Consider the following 20,160-nt stretch of genomic DNA (forward strand, 5'->3'; position numbering starts at 1 on the left):
TTTGCTTCATTCAGTATTTCATTAGTTATCATCCCAAGGTATCAGAAATCCAGATAGCTTGGGAGTTTTTTAATTCCGCTTAGAATGTTTATCCCAGACCATCTTGAGTTTCATCTAAATTAGTTTTAAAAACTAATTTCTCTAAGAATGCAGTAGTGAAAAAAGACAAACATATCAGTAGGTTTTGCATCTTCCATAGAAGTTCCATTCTTCATTTGGGCCATAATCCTCAGAAAATTTGGGAATTTATTTAACTACATTCTGTGTTATATTTCTCGTTACCTGTATGATTGTGGAAGGACCTGGTAAATGTATATCTCATCATTTTCTGACTAGCCATCACTTTTAACTTTTATATTTCCATAAGCAAGAGGGAAGGAGGGCAAAGGTGTATTCCCTTCTCCATTTGTTTTTATCCTCATAGACCATTGATTCTGGATCTGAAGGTAGTTCTTCAAGTAAAGCTATTTCTAGCCCTTTGTGAGGAATTTAATATATCAGCATTAGAAAAAAATATTTATAAAATGTTTCAAATAAAACTTTTACACAATTTCTATTTTTAATTATAGAGAAATATATTTCATTATATTTAAATCGCAAAATTAATTGATTAAATCACAATATTAGGCACAGGAAGCTAGCATGCTGAGCACAAAGAAAAATCTCTGAAAATGAAAGATCTCTGAAAAGAAAGAAATAGCAATATAGGTTTTCACTGGGTAGGTGCATGTACTGCTTAGTAATAAAATAACTCTGGGGTTTCAGAACACCTTATCTATACCCCAGTAAAAATAAACACTCCTTTTTAAAAGCAGCAAACCCTATTGTGAAGAGCAGTGGTTTCAGGGCAGGACTAGAGCATTATGAACCTCACAGTTGTCTAGTAGCTCAGTGTTTTCATCCTGAATCCACAAAGCAAATGCCATAAATATACACAGGTTGTTCATATATGTAGTTTAATTATTGCTATATTGTTTATGATTATGTATGATGAATAACTTCTGAAATTTAAAGTTGTTTATATTACAAAAGGAAGTTATTTTGTCTCATCGAAAATGGATTTTGAATGGTATCCAGTTTGAAGTACTAATAGACCTCAGATATGATTCTGCAGTTATTTTGTGTTACTTAGAGGTAAAAGATAAGTAATCGATAAGTTTTCACTCAAAAATTTAGGAAAGAAAAGAGGGAAAGAATTTGAAAATTGGTGGTTTTAGGGTGCGACCACTGGGCATCAAGGGGTTAAACCTTAAATAAGTCCAATTTATTTATTCTATTTTCTTAAAATATTTTTAAATAAATTTCTTATTTGTTCTATGAAAAGTATAGTTTTGAGACTAAAAATTCAAGTTGTTTGTAAAGGTCATGGAAAAGGAAAAAAATTTTTTCAGCTGTAAAATATTAATATAATTACTTCACAAATATTTTATTTAATTTTTGCAGAGTTTGTAAGTATGTAAAAAAGGAAATACCTCTCTTATATTTGTAAGTATATTATGTTAAAATTTCCAGCCTTTATTGCCTCATATAACTGAATAAATATCTTGAAGGCCAGATTCACTGTTTTTAAACATATTAATTAAATATGTGCTTTTTACAAAGATGTGGTTGACTGACCTTGCAAAATCCTTTCTTTTGATCCTTTATAATCAAATATTTTTAAACTTTTTTATATTTTAAGGTAGAAAACTTTAAGGTATACTTTGTCAATTATTTAGAATCTCGCTCTTAAGTGGTATTTAATTGGCTTTTAGCTTCAACAGAAACTTGACTTTTGCAAATGTAATTACAAGGGATAATTCTTGTCATCTGAATTATCCCTTAGAATTACATTTGTAAATCCTAATTATCCGTTGTAATTATATTTGTAAATGATGACAAGAATTATCATCTTTACATGTGTAAGTGATGATGATTCTTATCATCATTTACAAATGTAATTACAAGGGATAATTATTATGTCAATAAGAATGTTACCGCTTCTAAGGCAGTAACATTCTTATTGACATCCTAATTGATTTTTAAATACTATTCAAAAAGATGTTCGGATTTTTTTCTTTTTGAATCTGATAAATAAAGTGAATGTTTATTATTAAATATAGGCCTTGTTTTTGAAAATACTAACATGAAGCTTTAATTGTTTGGTATAATATTTAAAAATCTTGCAAAAAAAAAAAAAAAAAAAAAAAAATGCCATCCATGTTTTATTTCTTAATGTTGTAACCCTGAATAATTTACTTAGATGATTCCTCTCCTTTTTTTGGGGGGGGGAGGAAGTAATTAATTTTTTTTGCTGCTAATTGAGGTTGCAGTTAAAATTTAAACTTAATTTTTAATAACCGTACAAATTAAATTATTTTTAATTTATATATAAAATTGCACGCTGGTGTTTAATATATATTGTAATTTTAAGATACTGCGACAAAAAGCTATTTAAAATAATATTCATAACTGAAGGCAAGAAAGAAAGAGATTTGTCTTTGAACATTTATTTTATCAAGATATGCAATTAGAAGGAATCTAACAGTAGTTAAATATTTCAAAATTTTAAACAACTTTAGATTTTGTAGTGATGGAAAAATTAATCATATATAATGAAGATAATGTTTTCTGTTTTTTTTTACAGAAAGGAAAAAAATTATGAGCAATTGTGTTTTGAATTTAGGAATTTTTAGCTAAAGATCATATTTAATTTTAAACAGAAAATATGTGCATATAGAGATGTGATGACATTGAACAGAATATGTATTATTTTTAAATAAAAATATGTAACATTATGTTGTATTTTGAATTATATCTTTATTTTTTAATATGAATTTCTGCAGGAAATCTTAAGAGACTGTATATTAGATATAATGTTATTATATAAAATGTACTGTTGACCCAAGTGAACATTGGTGACCCAAATAAGCATTAATAAATAATATCTTTATTATAATTAGAGAAATGTAAATATTTTATGGATTAAAGCATAGTTACTTAAAATTTAATTTGTAATAGTATTTCTAAACTCTATTTTTATTATACTTTCAGAGTTTCAATAATAATATGCAAGAACAATTATTACAGGGACAACAGCAAGTTAATCAGAATACTGGTATAATGCAGAGTACTAGTGGATTGAATTTAGCAATTGGTGCTAGTAATAGTAATAGCAATAATAATCAAGATTCTAATCTAAGTGCTGCCAGTGGCAGCTCTGTGAATAGTGATAAAGAATCAGAGGTAATGATAGTTATAGCAAATTGTTTTAATTTTTTTAATTAATTTTTATTACTGTATTAGGATTCATCTTTCATAAAAGGGAATTTTTCAACTAATTTATCTGAATTTCATCATTTCTATATTTTTTCCCAGTTCTTTTAATCTTTATTTATTTGTTTATGATGCTCTAAAATTACACAATACTTTCATAGTTTTTAAATATCATACTGTAGAGAGCCATAGCTAATTTCTGATAGGTTCTGAGTTATATTTCTTTTTGCTCAAATTCATTTATCAATATTTCTAACATTTCAACCTGCCATTTAAAAAAGAATAAGTATTGCATGGCTTTAAAAAATTCTCCAGTTTAAACATTTTATAGAAATGTGTTGTAAAAATTGTTATTGGAGAGTTATGAGTGTCTGTAATAATTAAATTCTGTCTTAAAGTTAATTGATGTTTTAAGATAAGTTTGTAATTGAAGTACATAAGATAGAATGTTGTGAACATATTTTATTAAGCATACTAATGGCATAAATAATAATAAAACTTATATAAATAGAAATATTTTTTAAAAATATTTCACCGAGTCTTACAGTAATGAATAGAAAATTGTTGAATTTATTATACTACATATAAGGTAGGATACAAGGTAATGGAGCAGCTATATAGGAGAATACTGTCAGAAGTGAGAACAGGATATATTAGGATTTTTAAGACATAATCTTGTCTTGAAATTTATGTAGTATATTAATATCCAGAATTAATTGGCACACATTAAAATTTTGCATAACATGATAGAGTATAGCAGTATAATACCAAAACTTTGTTTCAAAAAGATGTTACAATATGCACCCTAAGAATAAGCTGAAATACTCTTCGGACAATATTTCCTGGCTGTTTAGTTTCATATTTTAGATCTTGGAAACCTAACAGCCCCTGAAAAATTTTATAAAAATGATATAGTTAAAAGGTTATTCGTTGATAAGTGTTTCAGTTGGTCCATATAATTTTATATGTAGTTTTATGTACATATAAAGTTTTATACAATGCAGAGTCCAAAATCCACATGTGTAGTAACCAGGAAAATCTGGACCTCCCATGATTTTTGTTGTTGTTTTCATACGTTGTAGGGAAAGGTAATGTGATGCTCAAGAAAAACGCAAGTGGATCATAAATCAATTTTTCTCTCAATTAGCTGAAGCTTTTTTTGCTAGGAAATATTATTATAAGCAACATTATTGAATCATCTTACACATCTTTAAATTATCTAATATTTGCTCAAAATATAAAATTACTTGGTCTGGCATCTTAAAATAATTAAATTTTTTAATTTCATATTTCAGTCACCTGACAAATACCCTCAACACAGACCACAGACTACAGAAAGGAAAAGAAAGAGAAAAGAAGATACACCAAATGCATCTGGTAAATGTTAATAATTAATGAGTCTTCTTTGTTTTTTCTTTAAAAGTGTGAAAAAGTGAAGTACTTTCAATTTCATAATTCTTAAAATGTATTTTTTTATTATATTTCAGCTTGTAACTTTTTTATGTGTAAGGTGATTATTTTAATTAAAATTTTCATTTCAGAATTGTCTGAAACAAAAATCAATAATCAGACTTGACTATTTTTGCTTGGATGTGTGTGAAACAATGGAATTTTTTTTGGTGAAGAAAATAGGCTAAAAAATTTATCATTAGATGGTATGATGCTTACTGACAGTAACAAAAGATGAAAATTACTTACATGTAATATATGCACGTCATAAATATTTGTGACATAAAAGGAACCAGGAAATGTCTGATACATGTGAAAAGACTAGATTGTTCTGTCCCAACATAAAAAGATCAAGTTGTTCCTTTGAAGTTTCTTATTAGAAGGGTAGTCCTTGTTTCAAAGCTGTTAGAAAATTTAGAGCGTTGAAGACTGCTGTCTACAAATTGGCTCTGTAAACTGATTTAAAAATCATTGATTACTGTATGCAGGTTCTTTGAACATCAAACCTGGCAGGAAGTAGAAACCAGCTAATTGTTAATCAGTAGGTCTGCTGTTACAGGAAGACAATAGTGCTCATACATCTATCAGTGTACGTAGCACTGCCTGATCACCATACTCTCAAGCATGGTGCTGAAAGTTTTCAAAAGTTGTTATATTTGAACAAAAATGCACAAGAAATGTTCATGCACCAATTTCTTGCTATGAGTTAAATTCATAATGTAAAGTGCTAAAACATTTTATGAATTGATGAAGACATAAGCCACAAGCTTAATGGTACTGTTAATATGGAAAATTGCAGAATTTGAACAACCAAAAATTCACGTCTGCTGTGTTAGGCCCCCTTCATTTGCCAAATGTTACTATGGAGAATATTTAAAGTAGCATTTATTGCCAGCCATGTGTTTTCTGAGGATGGTATGGTTCCTGAAAACTTTATCATGTATTCTGTCTTAGACCATCAGTATGAATCTTTTTTATAAAACTGCATTATGTATACACTACAGCAGCATCGATGTCTTAATTCCACTATTACAGTCTTAAAACATTTAGTCTTACTACAATATCAAAGAAGCATTTACTCAACACTCATTTTCAAATGAAGAAGAAATAATCAGATGGCTAGGATATTCACTGGAATTGAACTTGTAATTTGTTGCTTTATGCATTATCTAGGGCGGGTATAGTGAACCTGGTCCCTTCAACCCACTAGTAGGCAAGTAGTAGACAGTAGCGGATTTAGTCTGTCTGATGATGAAAGATCATTCTTTCTGTGCACAGCTCTTTCCTGTTTTCATATAAGGCTTTGCCACTTTTCCTAGATGTTGTTCTGTGACTATAATTAATAATAGGATTGACACATAATAGGATTATCACATCTTAACAAAGTGTGAGAGTAGCATAAATTTTTGCATAAAATGAACTTCTCCTTTTCTTACCACTGAAAGTTTCTTAGTCAAAACAGTTTCGCTGGAGTCGATGTCCCAGCTAGCTACGTGTGACATAAATTTTCTGTCTGTTATAGATTCAAGGAAAGTATAAATAAATGAATAAATTTAGCTGTATATACAAGGGTCGTTCAAGGTTGACTGGAACATTTATTACTTGAAAGGAAACAGATAGCACAAGAAGCACCAAACTATGTCAGCTTTTCAAAGTATTCTCCATGCGCGTCAAGGCACCTTTGCGATTGTTGTGGTAGCTCACTATTCCTTTGGCATAGAAAGAACTTGATTGTTGTCATAACCACTGAAGGACATCTTTCTGCAGTGCTTCATCTCTCGTGAATTTCTTTCTTGCCAGATGATCTTTAAGGGATGCAAACAAATGATAATCACTGTAGGCTAAATCTGGACTGTAGGGGGAGGATGGGGCAGAACTTCCCAGTGCATTTTGGCCAGAGTTGTTGTTACATTTGCCGTGTGAGGGTGGTCATCGTCATGCAGAAGAATGGCATTTCCAGACATCTTCCCAGGTCTTTTCTTGCAAATGGACTTTCATACAGCACTACTCAACAATGTGGAGAAACACTGGGCATTAATTGTGCTCCCTTTGTCCAGAAAATCCACATGAATACATGTCCCCAAAATGGGGTAAATTGGGCCCTTCATGTTCCAAAAAGCACCTGCCATGATCTTTGCAGCCAATGGCTGTGTTTTGCTTTTCTTGGGCGGCGGGGAGCCTTTATGCTGCCACTCCATGCTGCTTCTTTTGGTCTCAGGAGTTGAATTGTGTAACCATGTTTCATCACATGTGATTGATGGATTGCAACAATTCATCACCTTCATCTTGAAACCGATTCAGAAGCTGTTCACAGACCGTCATGCCTGACCACTTCTGATTAAATGTCAGCTGGTGGGAGAACCCACTTTGCCAAGATTTTGCGTAAGTGTAAGTGGTCGTGAATGATTGTTTCAACAATCCTGACACTGATATTCACCTTGGCAGCAATATCCTGCACTGTTACTTGCTAGTTCTCAAGAATCATTTGCTCAACATGTGCAATATTCACTAGTGTGACTGCTGTCAGGCATGTCCATGCTCTTCATTTGTCACCAGGTCCCATCCTTCGTAAAACTGTTAACACCATTCCTATATTCTTGTCTGTGACAGCTGGTTTAATTTTCTCCTTCACAAGAAATTTGATTACACACCGTTGCTCCACAGACATACTGCTTGCTGCCATGTTCGCTGCAACATCTGCACATATGCCAAATTACATCATGCCGGGCACTAGTTACTCGAGAAGGAATACATTATGTCACCCGCAAGTTTCATCATCATCCGGCTATTCATCGATTATTTACATAAGAAAATCCGGGTCAACCTTGAACGACCCTTGTATTTTTACTCAATTTCTTTGCATTTATATTAAACTAATTTACTACAAAACCGATGGTTGGTAAGGAAGTTTTACTATCTACAAAGTGGGCAGTAGATATAAAAAGGTTGACTATCCCTGATCTAGGGGGAAAAACTTAGCAGCTGTCTTGTAAATTTAACAGAAGCAAAAAACTGGCAACTCTCATTTGTATCCACATTTCTGCCAAAATGCACAGCTGTGTTGTGTAAGCAGTCTGTTTTGCAGTTTCAGCTTGTATCAGAAACCGAACACAGCACACTCTATTTGTTGATGCTTGTAAATATTTGTTACTTTTATGTCATGTTCTGCTGGAAAAAGCACCAATTACTTCACTAATAGCAATTTTTTCCCTTTTCACGAAACACAATTCTATTGCTTCATGAGTGCTGGCTTTCAAACTGCATGATATCTGACCGGTAGTTCTTATTTCAGACTATTTTGAAATGAGAATTTTAATTATAATCATTCTATAATAATATTTTATGTTGGAAACGATGAAAAATAATTTTGACACTTATTTATCTTAGTGAAAAAGTTGCTTTATTGGAAACTAAACTGACTAAATGGTATTTTTTTTTCCTTAAAAGTAAAATTTATTTTTTAAACAATGAAAAAAATCTTTGTTTATAAAATATACATGCTTCTATAAATGATTAGCTAATCAAGAGCTTTTTTATTATTAGTAGTATATTTCCTGTAGTTAATTAGGTAGTATTTTCAGCATTTGTTATGTGATATAAAGTTATTTTATTTGCTATCACAAGTGTTAACATGTGTATGCTGTAAATTTATAATTTCAGATTTGGTATATTCAGGAAAAAACACAAGACCTGAATCAGCAAAAAAAATAAATGAATATTTTAAGGTAATTATATATTTACGTTCCCCTCCCCCCTCCTTTTTTTTATTTTCTGTATTTTCTTATTAGTGTAAGAGGCCAAATAATAATATGTTAATATTACTTTCTAACTAATTTTTAAGCATATTTTAATTAATTTGTTAGGTAATATTTTGCATTTTATTTAAGTAATTTGTTACATTAAGTGGATGCCCCCCCAAGTCCTGCTATGCTGCCTCAACATGGCGGGGGGTGTCACTGGGCGGAGCGGGCAAAGTACATCGGGAGCATAGCTCCTGGTAGGGCCACCCTAGGCATGAAGGCCGTTCCAACATGCCCAGCTAAAGCATAGCAGGTGAAGATCCTTCAGGGGATTACCGTCTTGGTGATCGGGTGTCACAATCCTGGAACCCCAGTGATCTCTCCTCCTTTCTGCTTCCTCTCCTCTTCACTGCAACTTTTCCCGTTTTCCTTCTCCTATGTGGTTTCCTCTTCCGACGTTCGGGCTATAAGAAACTGGAACAGCCTTGTCCCTAGTTCTTCGAATGGCGAGAAAACTGCCCAAGTGTTTGCCGAGCATGGAGACCCGTGTCACTGGAAAGGAGGGTCCTGGTAGTTGAGGGGCGAGGTACTGTCCTCAACACACTGCTTTGGCCTCTGCTTTAGTTAAATGGGAGGCACCTTGTTGTCCTCATGGGTGTCAATCAGCTGATCACTAGTCCTTGTGTTAGTGGCTTGGGGACAAGCTCTTGGGAGTGCCTGCTTTTGAGAAAGCTGACTGTGGAACTTCAGATTGCGTATACTTCCGGCTAGCCCTGGCATAGGAATCTGCGTCCCCTTGTTGGGCTCCATGGTGGGTGGGGCAGTCGGACCCGAATCCTTCTCCATTTAAATATGAATACTATGATACCTTCCTGCTCCAACAATGTACCCGATACTCTGACTGTGACTAAAAGACTAAGAAGCGACATAGAAAGCACTGCATCAGATGTACTTTGTCCACGTTTCTTAATTATAACCAGCTCTGAAGAATTGAAAAAAATGTCACCCTTTCTAATAAATCTTTTGTCTTCTGTAGGAGAAGTGAAAAATATTAAGAGACTTTGATCTGGAGACCTTTTGATAGAAACTGTGTCTGGAGAGCAGTCTAATAGTCTTTTGAAACTAACTAAATTAGGACAAGCAAACATTCTAGTTAAGCCACATAACACTCTAAATTCGTCCAGAGGAGTAATCTCTGAAATAGACTTACTGTCAGTAACTGAAGAGGAATTTGTTAAAGAGTTTCCAGATCAAAACGTGTGAGGTGCTCATAGGATCAAAATATGGAAAAAAGGTCAACTCATTCCCACCAAACATGTCATACTTATTTTCAAGTCTCCTAACCTGCCTAAAAACATCAAAGCTGGATACCTAAACTGTTCAGTCAGGCCATATATACCAAATCCAATGCATTGCTTTCAATGTCAGCGCTTTGGAACATGGAAAGACCTCTTGTCGCGGTAGCCTCATGTGCGCTCGATGTTCCATCGTAGGCCACGCTAGTGAAGGCTGCTCTGCTGCCCCCTTGTGTATAAACTGTAAAGACGAGCATCCAGCTTTTTCAAGATCATGCCCGAAATGGCAGACAGAAAAACAAATTCAAAACATTAAAGTTACACAAAAGATATCATTTGCAGAAGCCAAAAGACTTGTTCTCTCTAATCAGCCAAGATCTAATAAATCTTATGCCTCCGCAACAAAATCATTCAGATCAATATCAACACAAACCACAATAACCACACAGAAAAAAGAACTATCAATGACAGAAGATCCTAGAAACCAAAAATCAGCGGGAAAAACCTGATGTTGAAATTAGTACACCGGTGACTGCGCCCAAAGGAAAACAGGATGTCCAACAGAACAAACATAGAGATGGTATCAAAGAGAAAATTAAGCAAAAACCCAGAACCCCCAGTCAAAGTTCTATCGCAAGCATGAGTTCAGGATGCTTAGATGACTCCGACGAAATGGACATTGAAGAAGGGTTATCCCTTCCAAAACACCTTTTGCCTCAGAAACACCAACACCGCCAAAATAAGCATCAATAATGGGTACATGTATTTTGTGGCATTGCCGGGGTTTTCGTCAAAACCTGGATAGCATCAAGGATTTAATAAACATGCATCAACCTGCCTGCCTTGTGCTTCAGGAGACCTTGTTAAAACCAAACAGACATGCTAAAATATGAAGATATACAACAGTAAGAAAGGACAACCCATCTGCGGATCGTGCCTGCGGTGGTGTGGGCCTTATCACCTCCCACAATCACCAATACATTGCTCTCCCTTTGATGACCTCCCTTCAAGCTGTGGCGGTTCACATTAATTTACGCTTTTCAATCTCCGTATGCACCGTTTATTTACCCCCACATGAGCATATTGATCAGCGAAAGTTGGACAGAATAATAGAGCAGCTCCCAGAACCTTTATTGCTTTTAGGTGACTTGAATGCCCATAGTACATTATGGGGAAGTAGGGACACTAATTCAAGGGGCCGGCAGATCGAACAATTAATGGAAGATCACTCTATTTGTCTCCTTAACCCTCAGCTGGAGGGGCTGGCGTATGGTACAATTTTAGAGGGGCGGCGTATGAAGTACGCCAGGTCATTTTTCGAGCCTCTGCTTTGTGTTTGAAACTATTTAATCTTATACATGGCATTAATAAGGTGTAAGGTGATTCGTCATACTAAAAATGATATAAGGAAAAGAATAACAGAAAAAAAGCTGCAGTAAAGATGGAAACTATGAATTTTTAATTAATTCAAAAAGTGGAATGCACTGGAAATGTAATTTAAAGTTAAATAGCATTCTGCATTATTTTCTGTATGAAAATTATAAGAACATAAATCAAATTTACAAATTATAAATATTCCGTAAAAAAAAGTTTGTTAAGTAATAAATTTCACAAATGAAAAAATTGAAAACCTTTTGCTACTTTAATTCTTTTCCGATTGTCCCTGTTCACTGCAGCAGGGTTTGCAAAGTTGTACTCTCTTGCCCAGATGATTTTTGCAGGTAAACTTAGAACACTCAGAACATTTTATGGTAGTGTAGTTATTCTTCATTCTACCGCACTCGGCGCAGCGTCCTTTGATCTTTTTTGCAGGTGGTTCCTTGTCCCTTTCAGCCGTCCTGTCCGCTTCTGTTGTTACCAGCCTTCTAATAATAGCTTTGGAATGCGACAGGAGAAATGGCATTTTCAGACGATTCTGAAGATGTGGTTTCATCAAAGATGTAGCTAGTTCAAAAAATATCTTCTAAATTTGATGGTTGCATCAGGTTTGGAGAAGTTCAAGAGCACTTGTGAATTTATGCCCGCTACGTTTGGCATTGCAAAAAATATTGCCATTGTCTACCTCTTGGTTTTTCGGGCGACAGTGAAATTACTACAAAGTTGGTCTACGGTATTAAATCTGCCTTCACATTTGTTATAATCCAGGATTATTTGAGGTTTATTCGTTTCCTGGTCAATTTTTGTCATCATCGTGTAAAGTACTGAGCAGTATTACACACTTATTTTTTTTTTTTCGTTGCATATGAAACAATTGTCATATCCTTTTGAAAACCAAACAGTGAACTGCCGACTTCTCTCGTTTTTGATGGCTGGAATTCATTTGGAATTTCCTTTTTATTTTTATTTATTATTATTATTATTTTTTTTTTATTTTTTTTTTTTTTTTTCAGCGTGCCCACAAGTGTTATACCTTTGATAAGAAGATATTGACCTAGAGGGTAGCTTGTATACCAATTATCGGTCGTCAGGTTACAGTTGGAACCTTCTTAGGCACCAATTAGCCTTTTGACAATGTCAATACTTGAGTTAGAAGCCTCATAAGGTCCTAGGGGTTGATTGCCACAGTAAATTTCAAGCTTCAATGTATAAAACAAACGTTCGTGAGTCAACAACTACAAAAATTTTCAGACCATACTTTGCAGGCTTGCTGGGCATGAATTGAATACAAGAGCATCTCCCGCAGAAGGGTTCCAACTTCTCGTCGATTGTGAGTTCGTCACCTGGTATAAATGTTTTGACAGTTCTGATTGAAAGATTCAAAAAATTCTCTTAGTGCAGCAAGCTTATCAGTTTTTCTTCGCACATACCTTGTGCTTTTATCATCGAATCTAATAGCAGCGCACAGGTTTCTAAATCGCTTGAGACCCATGACTCCTTGCAAAATTTCAATTCCAGTACCGTCTTTGTCCCATGCTTCCTCCAAATGAGTTTTAACATTTTTTTGCACCCTAATAAGAATAAAATTCCTAAAAAGGCCAAAATTTCTGCTCTATTAGTATCATACATGCTTCTCTTTGAGATGTTTTGGAGATCATCTGCAGTCTTGTTACATTTGAGATAAATATTTGTATATTGTACGATAGCATTAATCATATTTGTATTTGTGATTTTCTGGAAAGCAGAAAGCTCATCATTTATATCGTCACAAGTTTTGGCACTTGGGCATATTTTTTTCTTCAAATGTTTTCGAGGCGCTCTGGCGAATTTGCTCTTGAGGGGAACTTTATTCCACTTAAAAGTTTCCTTTTCTTCTTTCAGAAACTTTCCCCCAACTTTCTTCTTTTTGTAAATTGTTTTTACAAAAAAGTCCTCATATTTTAAATCACTCATGTCATTTTCATCATCACTAAAATCGACATTTGTTGAGGAAACATCATTTGAGGAAGGAAAATGAGGATTTTTAGAAACATTTCCCTCAATTCCTGAGTCACTTTCATGATCAGAATGTTCGATGACTTCCGATTCATCGACATCAGATGCGTTATCCAAATTGTCGGAGTCTTCATCAACCGAGACTTCTTCTAAAACGCGCCAATAATCTTCAGGAGGTACAATATTCTTTCTGTACATACTTGGAGGGGCGGCGTACTGTGTTCGCCTACGCGACATGTTCACAATAACTGCTTTCGGAAGGAAGGTGAAAACCAGACTGACCGGAAATACCAGGTGCATTGCACTCATGGAATGTTTCTAGGAGGGTAGAGGAAGGGAGAAAGCTCAGGAAGAGGTCAAACAATTACAGCCCAAAAGATGGCATTGGCGTACTCTGTATGCCGGCTCCTCCGTTGCAGGGTTAATAATGGAGAATACATTTACTTTCATCAGTCAACCAGAACATTTCATACAATTGATCTGGTTTTTTGTTCTCCATCTCTACTACCTTTCTGCTCTTTCAGTGTAGGGGAGAATCTCTACAATCTCTACAACACTTCCCAGTCATTGTAAATATTACAGGGAAATCAAAGATCTCAAGACAACTACGCTTACTTTACGATAAAGCTGATTGGGATCTTTTTAATCTTGTGCTGTGCTGACTGAAGAAATGGTCAACGATGTGGACATTAATACAGCAGTAAAAATGATCTCTGATACTATTGTATAAGAAGCTGAACTCTGTATTCCGAAGTCCTCGACAAAGTTCCCAAAGTTCCCTAAACCCTGGTGGAACAATGATTGTCATAAAAGTTCGAGAGACCAAAAGAAAGCTTGGTGTATCTTTCGCCATTATCCTACACTAGAAAATATTCTTGCCTTTAAAAAAAGCTAAGGCGAATGCAAGAAAAGTGAGGCGGCAAAGTCAGAGAAACTCATGGGTAGACAACGTGACTACTATTACCTCCTCAACGTCTAGCAAACAGGTTTGGGAAAGAGTCTGCAAAGCTCTGTACTATATAATGATTATTCCTTTTCTGTTCTAGAAAAAGATGGAAAGTTGATTAGCACTAGAGAAGAAATAGTCGATGCTTTAGGTGATACATTTGCTTCTGTATCTGGCAGTAGCAATTACTCAAAAGAGTTTCTGCCCACAAAGATGCGCTTGGAAAGGATTCAGATCGACTTTTCCCATCCTAATGCAGAATCTTATAATAAAGATCTCACCATGTTTGAATTAAGAAATGTAATATCTCGCACTGATAGGACTTGCCCTGGTCCTGATGGCATACGTTATCTGATGATAAAGCACCTGCCCTATGAATCTCTAGTGGTCCTTCTTGCTCTGTATAATAAGATATGGAAGGAACAAATTTTTCCTACTGCCTGGTGCAGGGTCTTTGTTATCTCTATAGTAAAACCCGGCAAGGACCCGAAAAATCCTTTAAATTATTGCCTATCGCACTCACTAGCTGCCTTTGCAAGATTATGGAAAAAATGGTAAATCACCGTCTCACCTGCTATCTGGAGACTAATCATTGCCTATCAAAGTGCTTACCAAAGTGGTTTCCGTAAGGGAAGATCCTCACTTGATAATGCCCTGTTTTTAGAAACCTCAATACATAATGCATTTGTGAAAAGAAATCATGTGGTTTCAATCTTCTTTGACATGGAAAAGGTGTACGATAGAACTTGGCGGCATGGGACTCTTCATGACCTTGACAGCACTGGATTGCGAGGTAATCTTCCCATCTTTATTCAAAACTTTTTGAAGGACTGCACTTTTCAAGTCAAGATTGGTTCATTGCTTTCTCAAGTATTTGTACAAGAAGGTGTACCACAAGTTTCAGCTCAGTGTCATTCTTTTCAGTCTAAAAATTAATTCCATTTTAAAAGAACTTCCACCCACAGTGCATGTCTCCCTATATGTTGATGGTCTATTGTCATGGTCAAGATATGACATACATTGAGAGACAACTACAAATTGCTGTAAACAAAATCATAAAGTGGTCAACAATAATGGTTTTAAATTTTCTGGCTAGAAGACCGTCTGTGTGCATTTCTATCGCAAAAGAAATCTACATCCTGGTACAGAGCTGCATCTTGATGGCTCTTTGATCCGCGTTGAGCCAGAAGCAAAATTCTTAGGAGTTGTATTTGACAGAGAGCTCACTTACCTTCCGCATATCTTAAATCTAAAGAAAAAAATGTGCTAAAGCTCTCAACATACTGAAAGTCCTGGCTAATACTTCATAAGGAGCAGAACGTTGTTCTACGCTCCACATTTATAGAGCCTTAATCTGTTCCAAACTTGACTATGGCTGTGTTATCTATGGATCAGCGAGACCTGTGCTACTGAAATTAGATCCAGTCCACCACTAAGCGCTACGGATTTGCTGTGGTGCCTTCAGAACATCTCCAGTCCAAAGTTTATATGTCATCTGTTTTGAACCATCTTTGGAATTCAGATGCAAGCAGTTGTCCATTGATCTTCATTATAAAGTAATATCACAGGCCAAACATCCTGTCCGACTCATGACATCTGATCAGTACTGGCGTCTTTACCATGCCCGTCCTTCATGTATCCCACCTTTTGATCTTCACATTCACTCACCGATTAAAGAATTTAACCTAAATTATCTGCATCTCAAAAGCTTTGACCTTTTCGGTATTGCTCCCTGGCAAGAAGGGAACATTCACCTACTTAACATTTTTGGAGAACTAAAGAAGAGCAGTACCAATGATATCCATTACCAACAAATTTTCCTAGAGCATAGAAGCATTTTATTCTAACTACAAAGCAATTTTTACTGATGGCTCAAAGAATCATGACCACGTCGTGGCAGCTTTTGTTTGTGATAAAGAAATAAAGAGTAGTAAACTTCATAAGGCTGCATCTGTCTTTACTGCGGAAACTTTTGCCATTTTGAATGCCTTAATCTTTATCTCTAGGCAGAATAACAGAAAGTTCATCATCTACTCTGACTCTCTCAGTGCTCTTGAATCAATAAATACAAATACCAGCCACTCTTTGGTCTTAGAAATTTTAAAGGCACACCTCCGTTTGAGAAACGCAGGTTATTATATCGCGTACTGCTGGGTGCCTGGACACGCTGGCATCAAAGGCAATGAACTCGCCAATATTGCAGCAAAATCTGCTGATATTATCTCAGAAAACGATGTCCCTTTTACAGACATATGCAATTACATTAGAACAAAGGTCTTGTTCAGGTGGTTAGAATTCTGGGGATGCCAAACTCTGAACAAATTAAGGCAGGTAAAACCCAATTTGGAGTACTGGGAGTCGAGAGGGAATCGGAAGGAGGATGTACTACTGACTCGCTTACGAATTGGTCATTGCAGACTGACACATCAGTACCTCTTGAAAGGAGATAATGAGCCTATATGTGGCACTTGCAATGTTCCCATTTCAGTCAATCATATTTTAACCTGCTGTCTTGCTTTTAGTCAGAAACATGAATTTTATTTTAACTCTATGAATGTTAACTTAACAGATCTCATTGGAAAAAACTCTCACATCAACGTCATAAGTTTTCTAAAAGACATCTCCTTTTACCATATGATTTGAACTACATTTTATCCTGCTCTACATATTGCTAGAGCATTTTTCAGTCATTTCTGCCTGGACATTTTAAAGTCATTTCTCTATATTTTCATCAGCATTTCACGTTCATTTTATCAATTCACTTGATACTTGTTTATGCATCTTGAATTATACTCACTTTTTGTCTGGCACATAATAACCCTCGAGGTTTTGTGTCATTTAAAAAAACCAACCAACCAACATTAAGTGGATGTTGTTGTTTTATTAAACTTGGCACCTTGAATTTACACAAGTATTTTAATAAGCAGTATACTTATTAAGTATATTGTTTATTAACTTTTGATTGTCATTATTTTCTGTGTATTATCTCCAGTAATAATATCTTGTGTTTAAAATTTTAATTTTGTGTAATAATGCATTTTGTTTAATTTCCTTTTAAATATATTTTGTTCTTTATTTGGTTGTTCTTCATTTATCCATCCATATTAGAATTATGCTCTTTTTTTTTTTTTTTTTTTTTTTTTTTTTTTTTTTTTTCTCCCCTGGTTTCATAAGTTTTAATGTTTTGAAACATAAACTAAATTCTTTGGTTCAGTCAAATTGTTAATGTATTTTTTAAATGCGTAAAAATATTTAAAAAATTCTCATCTGTCTGAATTTTTCAGTTCAATTTAAAAAAAAAATAAATTATGGTTATTTTGTATTGCTGTATGTATGTATATCTATGCATGTGTAAGATATAAAATTTGAAAGACAGTTGGCAGTAGACCTTTAAATTTCTAATTTTCAATTAAAGAACAACTCCTTTTAAGACATCTACTTTTTCTTTGCAGTAACCATATGGCAAAAACTCTTGCCAACTCTCAGTACAGGATTAAACCAAATCGCTCTAATATTGTGAATATTCCAGCCATGATATATGCACTCTCTTTTTCTGCTTGCTTATGCCTAAGAAAACCACATCTCTCTCTTGACTATATTTTTCTACAATTAATAATGTAAGCTTATATAGAAAATATAAGATATAATTATATCTTACATTTTCTATATAAGCTTACATCATTATTGATTGTATAATATATAGAAAAATAAGCTGCATATATATATATATATATACAATGTTGAATGATCTAAAATTCACTTAGTTCGAAAACAAGTTTTTCTATTATCTCCTAATATAAATTTAGTAAAGTATCAAAAAAGAGGGAACCTATAGGGAGGCTGCTAACCTTCAGTACAGTAAAGTTTTTCAGAAAAACTTTTAAACTTAAAAATAAAAATAAAAAGCAGAGACGATATATGGGGGTAATGCATTAAAAAAGATAAATAGCACTAATAGCTGCTATTTAGCATATCAAATGTTGAATGATCTAAAATTCACTTAGTTCGAACACAAGTTTTTCTAATACTTGCACAATAGCTGCAAAGTAAGATAATAATAATTTATTTACTAAAAAAATATTGATTATATTATTTCCTAATATAAATTTAGTAAAAGTATCAAAAAAGAGGGAACCCATAAGGAGGCTGCTAACCTTCAGTACAGTAAAGTTTATGTAGAAAAACTTTTAAACTTAAAAATAAAAGTAAAAAGTGGAGATAATATATGTGGGTTGTGCATTGGAAAAAGATAAATAGCGCTAATAGCTGCTATTTAGTATATCAAATTTTGAATGATCTAAAATTCACTTAGTTTGGAAACAAGTTTTTCTAATACTTGTGCAATAGCTGCAAAGTAAGATAATAATAATTTATTTGTTCCCTCTTTTTTGATACATTTACTAAATCTATATTAGGAGATAATATCATCAATATCTCTTTAGTAAATAAATTTCACATTCTTCTTCCACAGAAGTAAATTCAGATGGAGCACTAATGTTAAATGGATCTTGAATCCATGCAAACCAATCAAAATTTTCATTTTAAAAGTATTTATCAATCCAGATAATTAGCTGTGGTAAGTTCCCTTGAAACTTGGTTTCTAGTTCATTAGACGTCAAAAATCAGTGCAATATTAAAAATCAATCTTTGCCTGCATCTTCATTCAATTTTCTTCTCCATGGTTTGAGTTTTTTTTTATATATATATATATATATATATATATAAAAACTGATATTTTTTATTTTTTCTGTTGATTTCAAAACGTGCCAGCATTTTCCCTCCAGATAGAGATTGAGGGAATTCACCTTTTCAACAATGTCACATAAATATGCCAGTTTTATTAAAAAATCGGCAAAATCTTGCATCTTTGTATCCTTCCTCTTTTAGGAAAATAAAATTTCTTACCACAATTCAAAGGTACTTGATAAAGCCATCATGCACTACTATAGTACAACAAAGAAGAGTGTTTGGCTAAAATGTCCTCTCACAGTTTTTTAAAAAATCTTACTTTTAATGGACAAGACTTGGAAAATCTTGCCTCGTTCACTACGCATTCTAACATCTAATTCAGTGCAGAACTCAGATGCTTTGACACAAGATGCTTCTCTATGAATAATGCAGGGGGTCCATTGTGCATTTGGCGATTTGCTTCGAAAAGTGCCTGTATTCCTCCATAGCAGCTAGACATGAAGGGAGCTCCATCAGTATAGACGTCAGCACACTGAGGCCAGATTTTTTTCAGATATGAATGAATCAAAAATCTTGAACATATCCCAAATCTTTGCTCCTACGGTGGCATTTTTACAATATAAAAGGCCTTCTTTAATAGTAAACCAAACATAGTGTATCAAATGGGCATCCTTATTATTATTTGTAGCCTCATCTAGCCACAGTTCAAATTTTACTCCTTTAATTTTTTCAATTAATTGATCATTGATATCCTTCATATGATGTATTCTCCAACTAATTGTGTTATTGGACAAAGGCACTTTTAAAAGCAGATTCACCAACATCATGATGTTTACCATGTCTACAGCAGCCAGTAGAATAATTTTTTCTGCGATGGTATGAGGCTTCTTTCATTTTGCAGCTCTGTAAGCCACCTTGTAAGACACTATTTTTTTTTTTTTTTTTTTTCTGGCTTAGGCTTTGCCAGCCATGCTGCTGTTGTGATTAGTTTCTAAATGATGTTTCAGTTTACTTGGAAGGACGCACTCCACTGCCAAAACTTATACACAGTACATGTTACGGTCTTTTTTCGCCATTCATTTCTGTTGACATAAAACTAAACTCTAAATAACTGTCATCATATTTATGATATTTTTGTTTCTTCACAGTCATGCCACATGTTGAAGACATGCTTTATTTAACTGCGCTATTACTTTTATTACTGTTCAAAAATTGGCCCATTATCACATAACTATATATCAAAAAGAACAAATCAGATGTAATATAACACTAACTATACTACATGAACTAATTCATATCACTGTTCATTTATATGAAGTGCTGAGTTTAATTTCACTAGACTTGTATTATAAACCGACTGAATCATGCTGGCAGCACTCGCTTATGTGCTTTCTGCAAGATATTCCAGAATAGT

The 20,160-nt window shown here is 34.0% G+C and overlaps 1 protein-coding gene across 11 annotated transcripts in view; it reads left to right on the forward strand.

Moving 5' to 3' along the window:
- The window catches only part of LOC118204035 (serine/threonine-protein kinase tousled-like 1), a 159,090-nt gene that overhangs the window by 14,923 nt on the left and 124,007 nt on the right, over positions 1–20,160 (forward strand). For 7 of the 11 annotated variants that reach the window (XM_085822412.1, XM_085822414.1, XM_085822415.1 and 4 more), the window contains 3 exons: positions 3,034–3,225; positions 4,551–4,632; positions 8,365–8,429. In XM_085822412.1, the coding sequence (XP_085678538.1) occupies positions 3,034–3,225; positions 4,551–4,632; positions 8,365–8,429 (339 nt within the window). The remainder of the gene's footprint in view (positions 1–3,033; positions 3,226–4,550; positions 4,633–8,364; positions 8,430–20,160) is intronic. The other 4 variants (XM_085822417.1, XM_085822418.1, XM_085822419.1 and 1 more) reach the window with 1 other exon arrangement.

Source organism: Stegodyphus dumicola, chromosome 8 (genome assembly GCF_044657685.1).
Source record: "Stegodyphus dumicola isolate Sdum_Otavi_A_Nest chromosome 8, ASM4465768v1".
In the NCBI taxonomy this organism is placed as follows: domain Eukaryota; kingdom Metazoa; phylum Arthropoda; class Arachnida; order Araneae; family Eresidae; genus Stegodyphus; species Stegodyphus dumicola.